General features: G+C 55.2%; 7 protein-coding genes across 7 annotated transcripts; 3 read left to right on the forward strand and 4 right to left on the reverse strand.

Annotated features, from left to right (window-relative positions):
• Positions 1-35: 35 nt before the first annotated feature.
• Positions 36-1,774, reverse strand: IWZ02DRAFT_219564 (aldehyde dehydrogenase). The gene is made up of 2 exons (XM_066762792.1): positions 1,329-1,774; positions 36-1,271 (listed from the first exon to the last, which is right to left on the reverse strand). The coding sequence occupies exons 1-2, from the start codon at positions 1,653-1,655 to the stop codon at positions 141-143; spliced, it is 1,458 nt and encodes a 485-aa protein (XP_066623489.1). The 5' UTR covers positions 1,656-1,774; the 3' UTR covers positions 36-140.
• A 1,380-nt stretch (positions 1,775-3,154) lies between these two features.
• IWZ02DRAFT_375892 (HIRA-interacting protein 5) lies at positions 3,155-4,123 on the forward strand (the record flags this gene model as incomplete). The annotated part of the gene is made up of 1 exon (XM_066764849.1): positions 3,155-4,123. One exon carries the CDS (start codon positions 3,155-3,157, stop codon positions 4,121-4,123), a length of 969 nt encoding a protein of 322 aa, XP_066623490.1.
• Positions 4,124-4,349: 226 nt separating this feature from the next.
• On the reverse strand, positions 4,350-8,202 carry IWZ02DRAFT_219476 (replication factor RFC1 C terminal domain-containing protein). The gene is made up of 5 exons (XM_066762791.1): positions 8,044-8,202; positions 7,829-7,896; positions 7,735-7,779; positions 4,928-7,681; positions 4,350-4,876 (listed from the first exon to the last, which is right to left on the reverse strand). The coding sequence occupies exons 1-5, from the start codon at positions 8,110-8,112 to the stop codon at positions 4,576-4,578; spliced, it is 3,237 nt and encodes a 1,078-aa protein (XP_066623491.1). The 5' UTR covers positions 8,113-8,202; the 3' UTR covers positions 4,350-4,575.
• Positions 8,203-8,329: 127 nt separating this feature from the next.
• Positions 8,330-9,284, forward strand: IWZ02DRAFT_219568 (mitochondrial 54S ribosomal protein uL16m). Its single transcript, XM_066762793.1, has 3 exons — positions 8,330-8,480; positions 8,530-9,030; positions 9,081-9,284. Exons 1-3 carry the CDS (start codon positions 8,402-8,404, stop codon positions 9,230-9,232), a joined length of 732 nt encoding a protein of 243 aa, XP_066623492.1. The 5' UTR covers positions 8,330-8,401; the 3' UTR covers positions 9,233-9,284.
• Positions 9,251-11,106, reverse strand: IWZ02DRAFT_219582 (uncharacterized protein). Its single transcript, XM_066762795.1, has 2 exons — positions 9,980-11,106; positions 9,251-9,538 (listed from the first exon to the last, which is right to left on the reverse strand). Exons 1-2 carry the CDS (start codon positions 10,723-10,725, stop codon positions 9,337-9,339), a joined length of 948 nt encoding a protein of 315 aa, XP_066623493.1. The 5' UTR covers positions 10,726-11,106; the 3' UTR covers positions 9,251-9,336.
• On the forward strand, positions 11,107-12,200 carry IWZ02DRAFT_219581 (uncharacterized protein). The gene has a single exon (XM_066762794.1). It carries the CDS (start codon positions 11,488-11,490, stop codon positions 12,178-12,180), a length of 693 nt encoding a protein of 230 aa, XP_066623494.1. The 5' UTR covers positions 11,107-11,487; the 3' UTR covers positions 12,181-12,200.
• A 163-nt stretch (positions 12,201-12,363) lies between these two features.
• Positions 12,364-14,427, reverse strand: IWZ02DRAFT_468794 (carboxypeptidase 2; the record flags this gene model as incomplete). The annotated part of the gene is made up of 7 exons (XM_066768659.1): positions 12,364-12,648; positions 12,687-12,756; positions 12,906-13,550; positions 13,605-13,941; positions 13,990-14,036; positions 14,085-14,180; positions 14,234-14,427. The coding sequence occupies 7 exons, from the start codon at positions 14,425-14,427 to the stop codon at positions 12,364-12,366; spliced, it is 1,674 nt and encodes a 557-aa protein (XP_066623495.1).
• Between the last annotated feature and the right edge of the window lie 141 nt (positions 14,428-14,568).

A 14,568-nucleotide genomic window follows, 5' to 3' on the forward strand; every position in this document is an offset into this window, starting at 1 on the left:
TTCCTATCCGTAGACATGATACTGGCTTTGTAATATGAATTCATTCTTCGAGTTCCATCCAGCAAGTCTGTCCCTTGAGAAAAGCTGTAGGAAACGACAGTCCAATACTGCGTGCTGATGCCACCTATGTAAATGTTCACTCACTTCTTCAAGAACAACGACTGGACGTTGCAGTAAGCCTTTAATCCACCAACCGAGAATTCGTAGCCAACACCGCTCTCCTTGTGGCCACCAAATGGCACGTTGGGGTCAATCTCCAAATGCGTGTTCACCCACACGCTGCCAGCCTCCAGTTGCCGAGCAATGCGGGCGGCCCGATCCAAGTCGCTTGCCCAGACACTGGCGCCGAGACCCATCTTGGTGTTGTTTGCACGAGCAATGACGTCGTCCTCATCCGTCCACTTCATGAAGGGCACAATGGGTCCGAAAGGCTCCTCAGTCACAATTTTCGAAGTCTCTTCAGGGTTGTCGATGATGGTAGGGGTGATGTAGTAGCCGTCCTTGCGGTCGTTGGTACCACCTACGGCAACCTTCATCTTCTTGGCTTCAACATCGCTGAAGAAGCCCTTGACGCGCTCATACTGCATCGAGTTCTGGACGGGGCCGAGGAAGACGCCGTCCTCGGTACCGTTGCCCAGTCGAAGTTTCTTGGTGTGCTCGACGGCAGCGCCCAGGAACTTGTCGTAGATCTTCTCATGGACGTAGATACGCTTGATGGCCAGGCAGATCTGACCAGAGTTGAGGAAGGCAAGTTCGGCTATCTTGGGTGCCACCTGGGCAACGTCGACGTCGTCGCACACGATGGCCGGGTCTTTGCCACCGAGCTCGAGTGTCACACGCTTCAAAGTCTTTGCTGCCGACTCCATAACCTTTTTCCCTGTCGCGCTGGATCCGGTGAAGGAGATTTTCGCAGGTCCGGGGTGAGCTGTCAACCAAGGGCCGAGGCTGTCGTCGCCAGAGAGTGCCTGGACAACGCCAGGGGGAAAGAAGTTTTGCGCCAGCTCGATCATCTTGAGGTTGCAGTAGGGGGTGAATGGAGAAGGTTTAATGATGACAGTGTTGCCGGTCATGACAGCGGAGCCAATCTTGACAGTGGAAAGACTGACGGGGAAGTTCCAAGGCACAATGCCGACGACGACACCAAGAGGCGTGTAACGCAAGATAGTCTTCTTGGTTTCATCTTCGGATATTTCCTCCTCGTGCAACTCCACCTTGGAGAAGCTCGTCAGCCAGACATAGGCGCCCTCAACCTCGTTCAGAGCCATTGGAAGCTTTCACGTGTTGTCAGCATGTGTTGATGTGGACGGTTTCGAATGCTTCATGCTCACCGGCTTTCCTTGCTCCTTGGTCAGGAGCTTTGCAAGCTCAGTCTTGTGCTCCAAAATGGCCTCTGCGAATGCTTGCAGTGCCTTGCTGCGCTCAGCATGTGAAGAGTTTTTCCATGACTTGAACGCAGTCTGGGCAGCGTCGACAGCAGCGTCGACATCTGCGGGAGTGGATACTGGAACCTCGTAAAGCTCCTCTAATGTGGCTGGGTTGATACCACGCCTCGTCTTTTCCGTAGAGGTGAGCTTCCCGTTGATGACGTTTGAGAAGGTGGTGAAGTCGAGCTTCGACGACGTGTCGTCGCTACCTGACAATGCAATGGGTGCCATTTTGCTCCAAGAGGATAATGTGAACGCTAGATTTTTGGTATGAATGTGAAGTGAATGGAGGTCTGGACTCGGAAATTTGTTGTATACATGGCATCATCGACTTTAACAGGTCCGGATGCCTTCCGCCACCTTTGACCTCGGATGCTGGAGTCAGCGGCGGGGCCACGACAATTCCTAGGACGGATACCGGCCAGAGAGTGGAGGACACGACTGGAGAGCATGGAATTTGACTGGTAGAAATGCAGGATCGCGGGGTTGTAGATCCCAACCATGTCCCACATTTGTCGGAGCCGACGGCCCCACGATCTCATGGCCAGACAAACGCCATCCAGAAGCCTCACGAGCACATATGCGGTGGCCATTCGGATCCGGGCGAATATCCTTTCCGCCGAACGAGCAACTTCCGCAAATGGAAATTGCCAGAGACCAGGTTGCGCCATGCGTTGACTGTTTTGCCCCGTCAGCCTCTCAGTACTATTGGATGGCAAGTCATCGATAGGAACCAGTGAGGTGGTTTTGGGGCTGAAGAGACTGATTGAAAATGCGATGGAGTAGGTTTGGCCAGTCAAGGGCGGTCGGCCATTTGGATGTGATGCATGCAATGTCATCAACCAGAGGGAGAAATTCAATTCCAGACATGGTCGCAGATGTTGTGACGACACAGAGTGTTGTGCAGGAGCACACGTCGGCCCAGGCTCTAGCCGTCGGTTAACCCCCTGGTCATGGATGAGGAGCAGTTCAAGCCAAGGGACGCCAAGAGGAAAAGTAAGGATGATCTCTCGCTCGCCGGACGTGTACACGAAGACTGAGACATTCGGTCACAGAGTACAAAGCCGCCGCGTGGCTACTTTCTCCTTTGGCTAGTTTAGGCGCTTGCTCCGGCCTTTCCATCAAGGGAGGTTTGCTGACGTGCATGCTCGGTGGAGACCAGATATACATCCGGCGGCAAAGCCCCAATGCGCTTGAGGGAGAGCATCCCGAAATACTGGAAGTCGTCAAAGTCTTTGCATCGAATGCTTGACCGGAAATTGTTTTCATGGAGGCGGAATCTTCTCATGACGGTGGTCCAGTTGAAAGAGACGCGGTCCAGAGGGCATTACAGGGACCAGACTGGAGCAGCATATGATGTGAGTGCCGATCGGAGCTGACAAAAAGGAGGGGCGTATTCGAAGCTTGTCACAGGCACCCTTCGATGTTTAGAACGCGACAGTCGAGGATATCGTGTAAGTAGGTAGAAACTGCTCGGGCGTGCGTGGGGAGAATGGCGCCAACATGCCGAAACAAAACCGAGAGCTCGGATGTTTTGAAACAAATGGGCCAATCAACGCAGGCGTAAAAGCATGTACAGAAGAGGTCCAATCACGTGGCGAGTAGGCTGCTTGGTAATAATGGGATTGCGGGCAAACACACGTCATATCTCCGATTCCATGGTCGAGAAGACATGCAAATTCCTAAACCACCTCCTCCCGACTCTCAAACGCTCAAACCCTCCCGCCATCATGTCAAACATCGCAGTACCAAGGACAGCACTTCGGGCACTCTCTCGCGCTCGGCCATCCGCCACAGCCGCACGGCGAGTGCAGCTCGCCACGGCGCAACCAGCACAACGACAGCTCCACCACGCCGCATCGCCCGCCACCCTCACGTCGTCGGTGCCGCGGCGGCCAACCTCGCAACCCACACACTTGCGCCATGGCGCCGCACGGTTGGGGCCGGGCGAGAGCCGGCGGACAATGTTCATCCAGACAGAAAACACGCCCAACGCAGACGCGCTCAAGTTCCGGCCCAACACGCGGGTGCTGCCCGAGGGCTTCAGCTCGCCCTTCATCGAATACATGAACGCGCGGTCGACCATCTCGCCGCCGTACCCGTCGCCGCTGGCGGCCAAGCTGCTGCAGGTCGACGGCATCACGTCCGTCTTCTTTGGCATCGACTACATCACCGTGACAAAGGACAGCACGGTGCCGTGGGCGCACATTAAGCCCGAGGTCTTCAGCCTGCTGAGCGAGCACGTGGCCACAGGGCAGCCCATGGTCAAAGTCGCCGAGGGCAAGGCCACGACCGACGGCCAGGAGGGCGGCGCCGAGCAGGACACCCTCGCCTACAACGAGGACGACGACGAGGTCGTCGGCATGATCAAGGAGCTGCTCGAGACGCGCATCCGCCCCGCCATCCAGGAGGACGGCGGCGACATCGACTTCCGCGGCTTCGTCGACGGCCAGGTCCTGCTCAAGCTGCGCGGCGCCTGCCGCACCTGCGACTCCAGCACCGTCACCCTCAAGAACGGCATCGAGAGCATGCTCATGCACTACATCGAGGACGTCAAGGGCGTCCAGCAGGTCATGGATCAGGAGGAGGAGGTCGCCATGGCTGAGTTTGCCAAGTTTGAGGAGAAGCTGCGCCAGCAAAAGGGCCCCGAGGCTACGGCGACCACCGTCGGCAAGGGCAGCTTGGACTATGTCGAGTAATGCGGTCGAAGCAGAATCAAAAAATCGTGAATGACCATTGGGCGGGTTTTAAGTGGTGGCGTTTGTTGATATCCCGATTTTGATAGAGGATTGTTACAGTACCGCGAGAGAACCTTTGCGGCAGCAGCTGTGGGCAGGTAGCGAAATTCTGAAAATTCAATCAGTGGCACCAAAGTCCAACATTTGTGCTGCTGGGTGTGCATCACGACAAAAGGCAATGGCTTGCCCCTCACAGCCACCACCCGGAGCACTGTCGTGATCTGCAATTGTATTTGTGTCCTTTGGCGCCGCTTCAAATCCCATGCCTATCCCTGACATGCAAGCCATCAACTCGGACTCTTTAGCGCGCCCTCGGTCCAGCAAGTAAAACCCTATCAAGTGAATCCGAAGCATACCAGAAGCAAACAGAGCGAACCGCCTCTTGAACTTTTACCGCCATCCGTCACAAAACTCTACTTCTTAGCTCGTCCCTTGCCCTTCTTCTTGGGCTTCTCGTCTTCGTCGACAGCCTTCTTCTTCTTGGCCGCTGTCTTCTTTGGCGCTGCCTTCTTCTTGGGTGCTTTGATGTATTTGTCTTTGCTGAGATCCACGTCCTCGTCATCTTCGGCCTTTTCAGCGTCGTCAAAAGCCTCGCCGGCGTCCGAGTCTTCCATGGCTTCTTCAAGATCGGGCTTCTCGGTCTTGGCGCGGCCCTTGGGTGCGACAACGTTCGATGCCTTCATAAAAGGAAGAGGGTGCGATTGCTGGTTGTACCTGCAATCACTGTTAGAGAAGCCGGACTGGGAGTGCTAATAGGACACTTACATTCGAGTGAAAGTCGCCTTGGATTGAGATTCAATCTTGATCTGCTCGTAATCCATTGGCCCGACGCCAAGCTCCGCAATCGCATCCCAATCGTCCTTGGTCAAGAAGTAGCTGTCCATCAAATCGATGATCTCAGGAACAGCCTCCTTGCCTTCTTGCTCCAGTTTCTTGACCAATTCTTGCCACAGGACAGGGACGTACTGCTGACGAATCTGGTTGCGATCGGCTGAAGTGCGCAGGCGCATGTGTCCTTGGATTTCCTTGATCATGCGCATGAGTTTTCCTTGATTGCTGTTCTTGCCGAGCCACGACGGGAACACCGTCTTGTGCCCAGCCATGCTGCCGGCGATGAATGAGGCCGGACGCACGAAACTGAAGACGGCATGTGTTGGCATCAGAGACCAGTGCTGCTGCGAGCCGTGGATCATGCGGTCCACAAGGTCGCCGTCACTGATGCTTTCGGCGGCATTGTCGAACAGTTCTAGCATCTTGATGTTTTTCTCCTTGCCATGATATTTTGATGCACGAATGGGATTCGCGCCAAGGTAGTTTTCTTGAAGCATGAGGTATGAAAGCTCGTGGTCGTTAAAGTAGAGCTCAGTCTTGTCGTTGAGCGTGGATTTACTGCTTTCGGCAAACATGCCGCCACCAAGAATCTTTTGAACAATGTCCCACGGCTTCAGGATGATGTGTTTTTCCCATGCCTTGGACATCTCTTTGCCTCGATCAAAGTCCATGTCGCCCTCGTCAAGCTTGGCTGTCGAAATCATGTTGACAACCTGGCGGATATCTGCTCCAGTTCCTTCAATCAGCGCGTCAATGACATTTCGGGGCATTTTGAGGTTCTCGCGAAACGCAATGGTCATGATGCGAGATCTGATCTGGTCCGTGGTTGGTCTCCTAAAAGGCAGTTCGAACACGTTGAAGTCGAATGGTTTCATTTTTGGTAGACGGCGATCGTTGCAAATGAGAATCAGGGGAATCTGTGTCTTCTTGCAGACTGCAGCCAAAGCCCCGACGCCGCCTCGGTCGCCTGCTGACATGCCGTCGACTTCATCCATGATGAGGACCAGCTTTTTCTTCGAGCCCTCCACCTTCTTCCCATCTCCAGCAAAGTAACCAAGAAGCGACGTCGTCTCGAGCACGCCCTTGAGGCCTTGTTCGACGAGCTTTTTGCTACGTGTATCACTGGCATTGGTCTCCACAATGTCGTAGCCTTCGAGCTTGGCAATCAGGTGCGCAGCAGTCGTCTTTCCGATGCCTGGCGGGCCGTGGATCATGACTGCGCGAAATACGCCGCTTCCATCGCTTCCAGGTAGCTTGAACCCCTTCCTTTGCGATTTGGGAAAATTGCGAAGCCACCTTTGCAACTTCTCAACGGCCGCCTTGTTGCCGCAGATTTGAGTCATCTGGGTCGGTGCGTACTTGACTGTCCACAACCGGTTGTCGGGACCCGACTGAGAGCTCGGTGGTTGAGAGCTCTGTGTTTGTGAGCCTTTGAGTTGTGAGCTGGGTGCACTGCTCGCCGCACCCTTGTCGGATTGAGGGCGACTTGTACTGGAGGCTTTGGCGGCGGCGGCACGAGCACGATCTTCCTCTCGCTCCATTTCTTGCGCAGCCTTCCGGATCTTTTCCTCCTCGGCAGCTTGCTTCTCTTCGTAGGCTGCAGCCGCTTTGCTGTCTCCACCGTTTGCCGGCAATTTCTCAATGAGAGCAAAGAGACCTTCTTCATTGATGGTCTTGAGGCCAAGCTTTCGGATCTTGTCCAATTTGGAGGGTCCAGCCTCAGCACCCAACACCACGTAGCTGGTCTTGCCGCTGGGCGCAGTCGTGACCTTTCCTCCGTAACGTTTGACCAATGCCTGAGCAGTCTCGCGGTCAAGGTATTGAAGCAATCCGGTAAAGACAAACGTCAGGCCAGCGAGGCAGTTCGGCTTGCCTTGGGGAGGCTCGACAGCCCCAGCCATAGGGGCTGGTCCAGAGTTGGCGTGTCCGCCCTTGAAGTCGAACTTTTTCGTCTCTCCGGATTGTGGTGGTGGGGTTGGAGGACGAACAGTGGGAATGCTGTCGAAGATGTCCTGCATTGCAGCGTTTTCTGGTTCGTCCTTTTTATCCTTCTTGGCACGCTTCTTTGCGGGAGAGGCCTTGGATGCTGCAGGGCGTCCTCTTGTTTTTTTTGGAGCCTCGACTTCCAAATCATCCTCATCTTCTGTTTCTGTCGACTTGCGCTTCCTTCCCGCTATGGCGGCTGGCTTCCTGGAGCTCTTCTTATCCACAACCTCCTCGTCGTCATCGGGCACGACGAAATCGTCATTAGACGCGTCCTTCACATCCTCGTCCTCCTCCGGCTCAAACTCGTCGTCTTTGGCCTTCTTTGAGCGACCCTTGGCAGCGGACGCCTTGGGCATGGGCATCTCTTCCTCCTCGCTACCCTCATCGTAGTCGTCCTTCTTCCTGGTGTTTCTAAAGTTGTCGGTGAAGATGTCGTCGCCGCCGTCCTGATCGTCGAAATAGTCTTCGTCGTCATTCTTGGTCTCCACGTATGTTGCAGGTTGTTTCTTGCGAGCAGATGAGCGTGTTGGTGTGGCAGAAGCCTTGGAAGCAGTGCCATTGGCCTTGGATGGGGAGGATTGGGGTGTCTCAGTCTTCACTGCAGGTTTAGCCGTCTTGCTAGGTGCAGAACGGTTGGGCTTCTTGTCGCCGAAGAATGCACTCGCTGTCGTGGCTTCGCCCTCGGGCGACGGTTCACGCTTTCTAGGGCGCAGATTAGCTTCGATCGCGTAGTGAGTGAGCCAGGTGAAGCTCACACTTGCTTCTTGGGTGCAGGCTTCTTTGGGGTAGTCTTCTTTGGTCTACGGCTGGATCAGTATGGGTCGTCTTGGGGGACTATGAGCCTCTTACATTTCTTCGTCGTCGTCCGAGTCCTCGACGACCTTTCGAGCGGGCCTTCCTCTTTTCTTGGCGGGCTTCTGCGATTCTTGCGTGTTAACCACTTTCAAGTGGGCCAGATTATTGTCTGTTCAGGTTCAGGAAGAGTGGGGAAGAATAAAGAACTTGAAGTCAAAAGGTAGATGGGGCTGATTGTGGAAAGAAGAGTCGCCAGGGCAGTCACGTACCTCTTCCTTGGGTGGCTCTGGCTTCTGGGCCGGTTTGCCGCCAAAGAAGCTCCTGATGTCGGGCGGCATGATTGCTCAATGTCAGTTGGACAGACTTGAGCAGAGCGAATCGATGGGAAGATGTTGCGCGGGTTGCCGTTGCGGCGATGTCGAGGGGCGGGAGCACGGAGTCTGACTGAGGCGACGCGACTTGGATCATGTCGAGCGCGTCGCAGCAGCGCACAGACCATCTGGCTGGCGTCAATCAATTCCATTCCGACAATTGTTCCGCCCCGACGATTTCGAGACCTGGACCTGGACCTCAACTGGACCTGACATTGCTGGTTGTGCTGCTGCTCCGCCATCCACAGCGCCAGCCATGCCGCCTCCAAGATTGCTCCCCAGCTTAGGGCCTCCTCTGCGGAGAAGCCTGTTTGCTGGCTCTCAGACTTCTTGCCGCAAGTCCATCCGATGCAACCCAATTGTCCTAGCTAACTTCATCAACAGTCCAGCACCTCCGCTGCACGCCGCAACTCTCCGCTCCAGCTTCTCGAATTCTTCCCGCTGCCCTCGCCTCCAAGTCATTCAGCACCACCTCTCCCCAGCAGAATTGGCTCTTCCCCAAGGCTGGTCACAACAAGAAAGACCGAAAAGGACGGCCGCGTGTACGCACCGGCGGCAGCACCATTGGCACGACTGTCGCATGGGGCGACTATGGCCTGCGCATGATTGACACTCAACGCCGCATTCCTGCCAAGAATCTCAGAATCGCCGAAGAAACCATTCGCAAGAGATTGAGGGGCATGAAGTTTCGCCTGTACATGCGGGTGACAGCAAACATTGGTGTTTACATGAGTGGCAACGAACAACGTATGGGTAAAGGAAAGGGTAGCTTCAAGTTTTGGGCAACCAGAGTGGCTGTGAACCATCTTATCTTCGAGCTGAAGGGCGACGTTCACGAGCAGGTTGTGAAGGATGCATTCAGGATGGCAGGAAACAAGCTTCCTGGTAAGGTTCCGGTTTTGACACCATTTGCTTCAAGTGCTGACATTTCCAAGGCCAATACGAGTTTGTCAGGAAGGGCGACCCGGCTGTCATGGGCATCACGAAGCTCGGCAACGGTGTCACCAAGGAAGACTTGATGAGGCCGAGGAAGAAGCTGCCTCTTGAGCAGACGGCGGATCGGTTACCTGCTTCGCCACCCCCTTAGGTTCGCTGTATCATATCCAGCAATTCGAAGCTTTCCACGTCCCGTCTTTCAACATCAATTTTTGGCCTTGAGAACATGAAGCAAGTCAATCTCCCCTAAGCTGTTCAAGTCTCTTCTAAATTTACAATGATCTCCGGCGCGCTGTTGGATCTTCGCAACGGTTCAATGATGGTGGGGACGCTGGTTGTCAACCCCTCACATCGAGCATTTGTCCGTCTTCTCAACAGTTTCGCCCTCTTGCTTATCGGTTCCGGTGAAGGGGCACCGTCGTCGTCGTCGTCCCGTCTCCTAATTTCTCTATTCCGGTGCAACCGCGCCTTTTCCCACTCAAATATATCCCGAACATAGGCCCAGATGCCGCGCTTCCAACTGAAACGAGGTCTCTCCGTCACGACACAGTGGACAGGTATTTTGCCCGGTCTAAACACGCGCTGGAGGCGCTTGCTCCTTGTGCGATCCAACTGAATGGAAACCCCAGAAGGCGTGGGCGAGTGTGTCCTGTCCCACTCAGGTTGGACTGACGGGGGCGCGAGAAAACTCGACATGACCTGTGTGTTCTCTGTTGCAGTCAGTGGCCAGGGTCGCGCCGGCTCTTGTGCAGGCACTGGGGAACTCGAAGGGGCTCCTTCGTTATCTGGTTCAGGCAAGGGCCAGGATTGCTGCGTCTCTTGTGGTGGTGTAAGAGCATCGCCCGAGGGGTTTTCGACTTCTGGTTCAGCCGACAAACAAAGCTGAGGCATCTCTGGCGGGGGCGTTAGAGCACGCGGCGAAATGGCTCCGTTCCTTGGGCTAGCCAATGGGCCGGCCAACTTGCAGTTGTCTTGAGGCCCCAAATCACTGGGTCCAGATGACGGGGAGTCCGCTCGGTTGACGGATAGGTTGTCCGTGCCTTGGACCTCTCTGTCAACCTCGCCATCAACCCTGTCTTCTCCATCGACCCCGCTTTCACCATTAATACCGTTTGCTCCGTTGCTTTCTCTCTCTCCGTTGACCACGTATTCTTGTCCGTCGAGCCCTCTTTCTCCATTGGCCGTGTCTTTTCCGTCGGCGCCTCTTTCTTGTAGAATCTCGGCTTCGACATCAACCGCTGTCTCTCCGTCAAGACCTCTTTCTTCGTTGTTCTCTTCAACCCCTGTGTCTTCATCTATCCCTCTTTCTTCGTTGACCCCATCTTCTCCTCTGACCCTTGTCTCCTCATTTATCCCTCTTTCTCCACTGACCCCATCTTCTTCAGTGACCCTTGTCTCTCCATTTATCTCTCTTTCTTCATTAACCCCGTTTTCTCCGTTGGCCATCATCTCTCCATCATTTCTTGTCTCTCCATGAACCCCTCTTGCGACACCTTCTTCGATGCCCCTTTCGACATTCTGTCCTGGCTCGTCACGCCATACGTGGTATTGAGGCAATGGGCGTGGGCCGTCGTCATCGGCTCGTTTGCGGGATCTGGTTCTGCGAAACGAGTCCGAAGACAACCTCTTCAGACTCTTGGGCATGACAATTGCGCTCGATCCGCTCGTTCAGATCTAACAATGTGATTAGAATGAGCCAAGTTCATGATGACACACATGGTGCCTCCAACCAAACAGGAGATTTCAAAGAACAACAACCTCTTCTTCTTTGCGCACACTTTCAGAGTTGCTTCAGATAAGGGAAAAACGATGTCCGTGAGAACTATCTGAACAGCCCTTTTTGTATTCATCTCACACGCTAGATCCAACTTCGTTCGCAACTTCGCTCGCATGGCTTCATTGAAGCTATTTGCTCTAAAGAAAACGGTCTGACACGATGCGCTCATCTAGCTCAGTCGCCAGTGCGGAAAAGATTATAAGTCAATGTGATGTTTTTACAATTCTGGCGCGCCGTTTCGCTTAATTTGCGTCGAAGTTCAACAGTCATTGCTCGCGAGCATGTCGATTCGTTCAACTTGAGAAATCAAATCGCACCACGTGGAGCCGTTTCGCTTCCAACGGTTTAGAGCGGATTTTCATGTGTTATTTGGGGGGATGCACGTTCTCGTCGAGCCATGGTTCAGCTACACAGGTACCTCCCACCAACGCACATCTTCAGGTTCGCTTACAGACAAAATAGAGGTCCCCCAACAGACGTGGCCTTTAATAGTTTCTTTTAGTCCGCACGTTCTTCGCTCCTTCCCTTCAAACTCCAACTACATTCGCACACTTCCATTTCCTCGTTTTCACAAGTCCAACGAAACTTCCTCCACAAACCCAACCTGCTCCTAAAAAATAGTCTCCAACATGTGCGAGCCATCGTCCCGCAACTCTTTTCGGCCGTTGCTGGCCACCACCACCACCACCACCACCACCACCACCGACAACAACCAGCAGATGCTCAACAACGACCAGGCGGAGACCGCCGCGCCGCCCCCAGCATACACCGAGGCGATCTCAGACCAACCACCACGCTACGAAGCCGAAGTCTGGGACCCCGTCCCCGACTCCGACTCCGACATCAATTCGAACGAAGCCGACGCCGGCAACAATGACGAGCCGATAGTCTCCTGGCTCGAGCACCGATTCACGGTGAGCTCAGACTCGGGCAACACCAGCGACGGTCCCGACTCCGACTCCGATTCCGATTCAGAGAACGGCGACGACTCGGGGCGCGAGAACGAAAGCGTCATCACCGAGACGTGGCAGCAGCAGTGTCGCGCCCTCCGGGCCGAGTGCGACGAGGCCAAAGAGCGGTTCATGGCCGCCGCCGTCGCGCGGCAGGACCTGCAGCGGCAGCAGATAGAGGCGCTGCGGCAGCGGCGGGAGTTGCTGCAGCTTCTTCTTCGACAGGTCGAAAATCGCTCGGCTGCTGCTGCTTCTGACGCTGCTGCTCCTGCTTCTGGCGGAATGTCGCCGTGGAAGAAGTCGGTCTTGTATCTGGTTGCGGGTTACTTTGTTTCGGTCGTTGTCGTCCGTTTCTTTCTGCGCGTCAAATGAGAAGCGTTGGTGATGGCGGTGGCAGTGGTCGCAGCAGCAGCTCACCTGCATTTTGCTACGCCAAAAGACGTCGCCGCCGCTCCTCTCCAACAATCAGCAATGCGGCATCGACAGGATCTACGATGAGGCCCTGCGCGACCAGGCCACTGCCATCTCCCACAAGCAACGCCGCAGTTCCAGTTCTCAGTAATCGCCCCGGACTCCAGCAGCAGCACCACCACCACCACGCCGCCAGTTCCCGGGCGGTCCCCCATCCTTGCCCGTCTCCTTAGGCAGCGGGACAAACGGCTCGGTGCGCGTCGAATTCGGGGCGCCCTTGGTCCCAAAATCGCTACCAGCCATGCGAATCCCGGTCGCAACGTCGAGCCCCTCGATGGAGCGGCGGAACATTTCGAGCGACGCCAGCGGCTGGTAGTACGGCACGAGGTGACCGGCGTTGTAGATACGCAGGAAAGAGAAATTGCCGTACTGGCGCACAGCGCCGAAGTCGGTGCCGTTGAGATGACGATGAACGGCGTGTAGCCCGCGACGCGGAATTGGGGGGCGTGGGTGTAGTTTATCGCGAGGGAGACTGCTCTGGTGCGGGTTTTTTGTTTGGTTAGGAAGGGGTGGTGGGTGTTTGTTTGGGGCGGGCGTTGTTGGTACACAGTGCGAATGTGCAGGCAGAGAATGAATGAATGGATGGCTGGGAACAAACAGAACAGAGCAGAGCAGACGGGACTCACTCGCCACCAAACCAATTGCAAATGTAATCCGCGTCGCCGTAGTACAGCGCGACGCGGACGCCATTGTCGAGCAGCATCTCCAAGTCTTTGATGAACGACGGATACACAAAGTCGCCCGAGGCCTGAAAGGCGTAGTAAATCTCGGTGCTGCCGGACGAGTAGTTTGCCGCGACGCCGAGCGCGTCCTGCACCTCGGCGCGGTTGAGGTACTTCTTCCAGTACTCGGGCGGCACCGTGTTATTCCTATTCTCGCGGACGTCGTAGATGCCGCGGTCGCTGAGGGACTCGTAGACGCCCTCGACGTTGTCGCGGCACATGTTGGCGGCCTGGGCGCAGATGGCGCGCTCGGTCGGCGACGTGAGGTTCGTCCTGCGGCAGTCGCGGATCTGGTCCAGGCAGCCGCCCTTGCGATTGAGCGCAAACTTGGCGAAGCCGTATTCCGTGTCGTTGATGCCCTTGATGCCGTACGTGTTGTTGACGGCAAATTCGGGGTAGTGCGGCGTTTGGATCAGCTCGTCGATGACGCCGTTGCCGATGCCGAGCGTGTTGAGGTTGAGTTGGATGCCGTTTTCTTGCCCGCTGGCGATCTTGCAGTTGTGTTCGCAGAAGTATTGGAAGAAGGACGGGCCGTAGTGGCCGCCGTAGCTGCATCTTGGTCAGTGATGCGAGAGACATCACGGGCGTCGAGTTGATGTGCACCTTTCTGTCCAGAGGTTAAACTCCTTGGACTTGACGTTAGAGGCCAACTGCGGCAATGCGCTGTAGAAACCCTGCAACACGTGCCATGTAGAAGCAGCCGCGAGATCAGACGTATCGACCAGGTCTGGGCCAGTCACGGGATACGTTCCTTCGACGGGTGCGCGACTGGCGTTCAAGAACTCGCCCGTCTCGTTCTGGAGCGATCCAGGAGCCTGCTCGGCGTACGAGAAGCCTACGCCAACAGGCTGCGAGATGAAGAGTAAGTTGGACACTTCGTTCCAGCTGTACGGACTCAGCAGGGTCCGATTATCCTTGGTGACATTGCAAGGGCCGAGTTCTGAAGCCATTAGATTCAGCTCCGTGCTTTGCTTTTGTGTGGACTTGCCTGAGAAAAGGCCAATCAACGCGTCAGATCCCGGGCCACCATTCAGCCTTTGAGAAATCAGTAGGAGCATTCAAAACTGGTCCGTCAAAGCGTACCACAAGGTTATTTGGTCATTCACGGGGTCTCTTCTCGACTCGAAAAACCAGAAAAAAGAGTGCGACTTTGGCGACAAATCCATGTATCCCGAGTACCTGGAGCAGGTAGGTCAGAGAGGCAATCTAGATCCCGTTGACGAAAAGCGTACGATCTCACATCCGGCGTCGTTTCACATGTGCCCTCGTTCCCTGGCTCTTTGTATCGAATCGTCACACCAGAAGGCGAGATAATCGACGACTTGACATTGTTGGGGCTCGCCGGTATTTGCCTGGCCACCAATGGCTGCGGAGGGGTCAAGCTCGAGACAAACCCTGCAAAAAGAAGTAGTGCTAAGCAAGGCATTATCCGCACAAAAACCATGATTATTCTAGAAAAAATCGAGGAGGATGGAGACCGCTTAAAGCCCCTTCCATTCAACAGGAAAAGGTTACAAAAGTCCCAACAGCAGCAACGCGCAGTCAACAATGTTCGTGGCGCCAAGCC

The sequence above is a fragment of the Phyllosticta citriasiana genome, assembly GCF_038021145.1.
Source record: "Phyllosticta citriasiana strain CBS 120426 chromosome Unknown IWZ02scaffold_5, whole genome shotgun sequence".
Classification (NCBI taxonomy): Eukaryota; Fungi; Ascomycota; class Dothideomycetes; order Botryosphaeriales; family Phyllostictaceae; genus Phyllosticta; species Phyllosticta citriasiana.

Bases quoted from the DNA above. Each gene is read 5' to 3' on its own strand.
- IWZ02DRAFT_219564 (XM_066762792.1), bottom strand. From the start codon at position 1,655: ATGGCACCCATTGCATTGTCAGGTAGCGACGACACGTCGTCGAAGCTC. The intron at 1,272-1,328 runs GTGAGCATGAAG...AACACGTGAAAG, and splicing joins CCAAGGAGCAAGGAAAGCCG to CTTCCAATGGCTCTGAACGA.
- IWZ02DRAFT_219476 (XM_066762791.1), bottom strand. From the start codon at position 8,112: ATGCCGCCCGACATCAGGAGCTTCTTTGGCGGCAAACCGGCCCAGAAG. The intron at 7,780-7,828 runs GTAAGAGGCTCA...ATCCAGCCGTAG, and splicing joins TCGGACGACGACGAAGAAAT to ACCAAAGAAGACTACCCCAA. The intron at 7,682-7,734 runs GTGAGCTTCACC...TCTGCGCCCTAG, and splicing joins CCTGCACCCAAGAAGCAAGT to AAAGCGTGAACCGTCGCCCG.
- IWZ02DRAFT_219568 (XM_066762793.1), top strand. From the start codon at position 8,402: ATGCCGCCTCCAAGATTGCTCCCCAGCTTAGGGCCTCCTCTGCGGAGA. The intron at 8,481-8,529 runs GCAAGTCCATCC...CTTCATCAACAG, and splicing joins TGGCTCTCAGACTTCTTGCC to TCCAGCACCTCCGCTGCACG. The intron at 9,031-9,080 runs GTAAGGTTCCGG...GACATTTCCAAG, and splicing joins GGCAGGAAACAAGCTTCCTG to GCCAATACGAGTTTGTCAGG.
- IWZ02DRAFT_219582 (XM_066762795.1), bottom strand. From the start codon at position 10,725: ATGCCCAAGAGTCTGAAGAGGTTGTCTTCGGACTCGTTTCGCAGAACC. The intron at 9,539-9,979 runs GCCAGAGATGCC...GGCGCGGTTGCA, and splicing joins CCGCGTGCTCTAACGCCCCC to CCGGAATAGAGAAATTAGGA.
- IWZ02DRAFT_219581 (XM_066762794.1), top strand. From the start codon at position 11,488: ATGTGCGAGCCATCGTCCCGCAACTCTTTTCGGCCGTTGCTGGCCACC.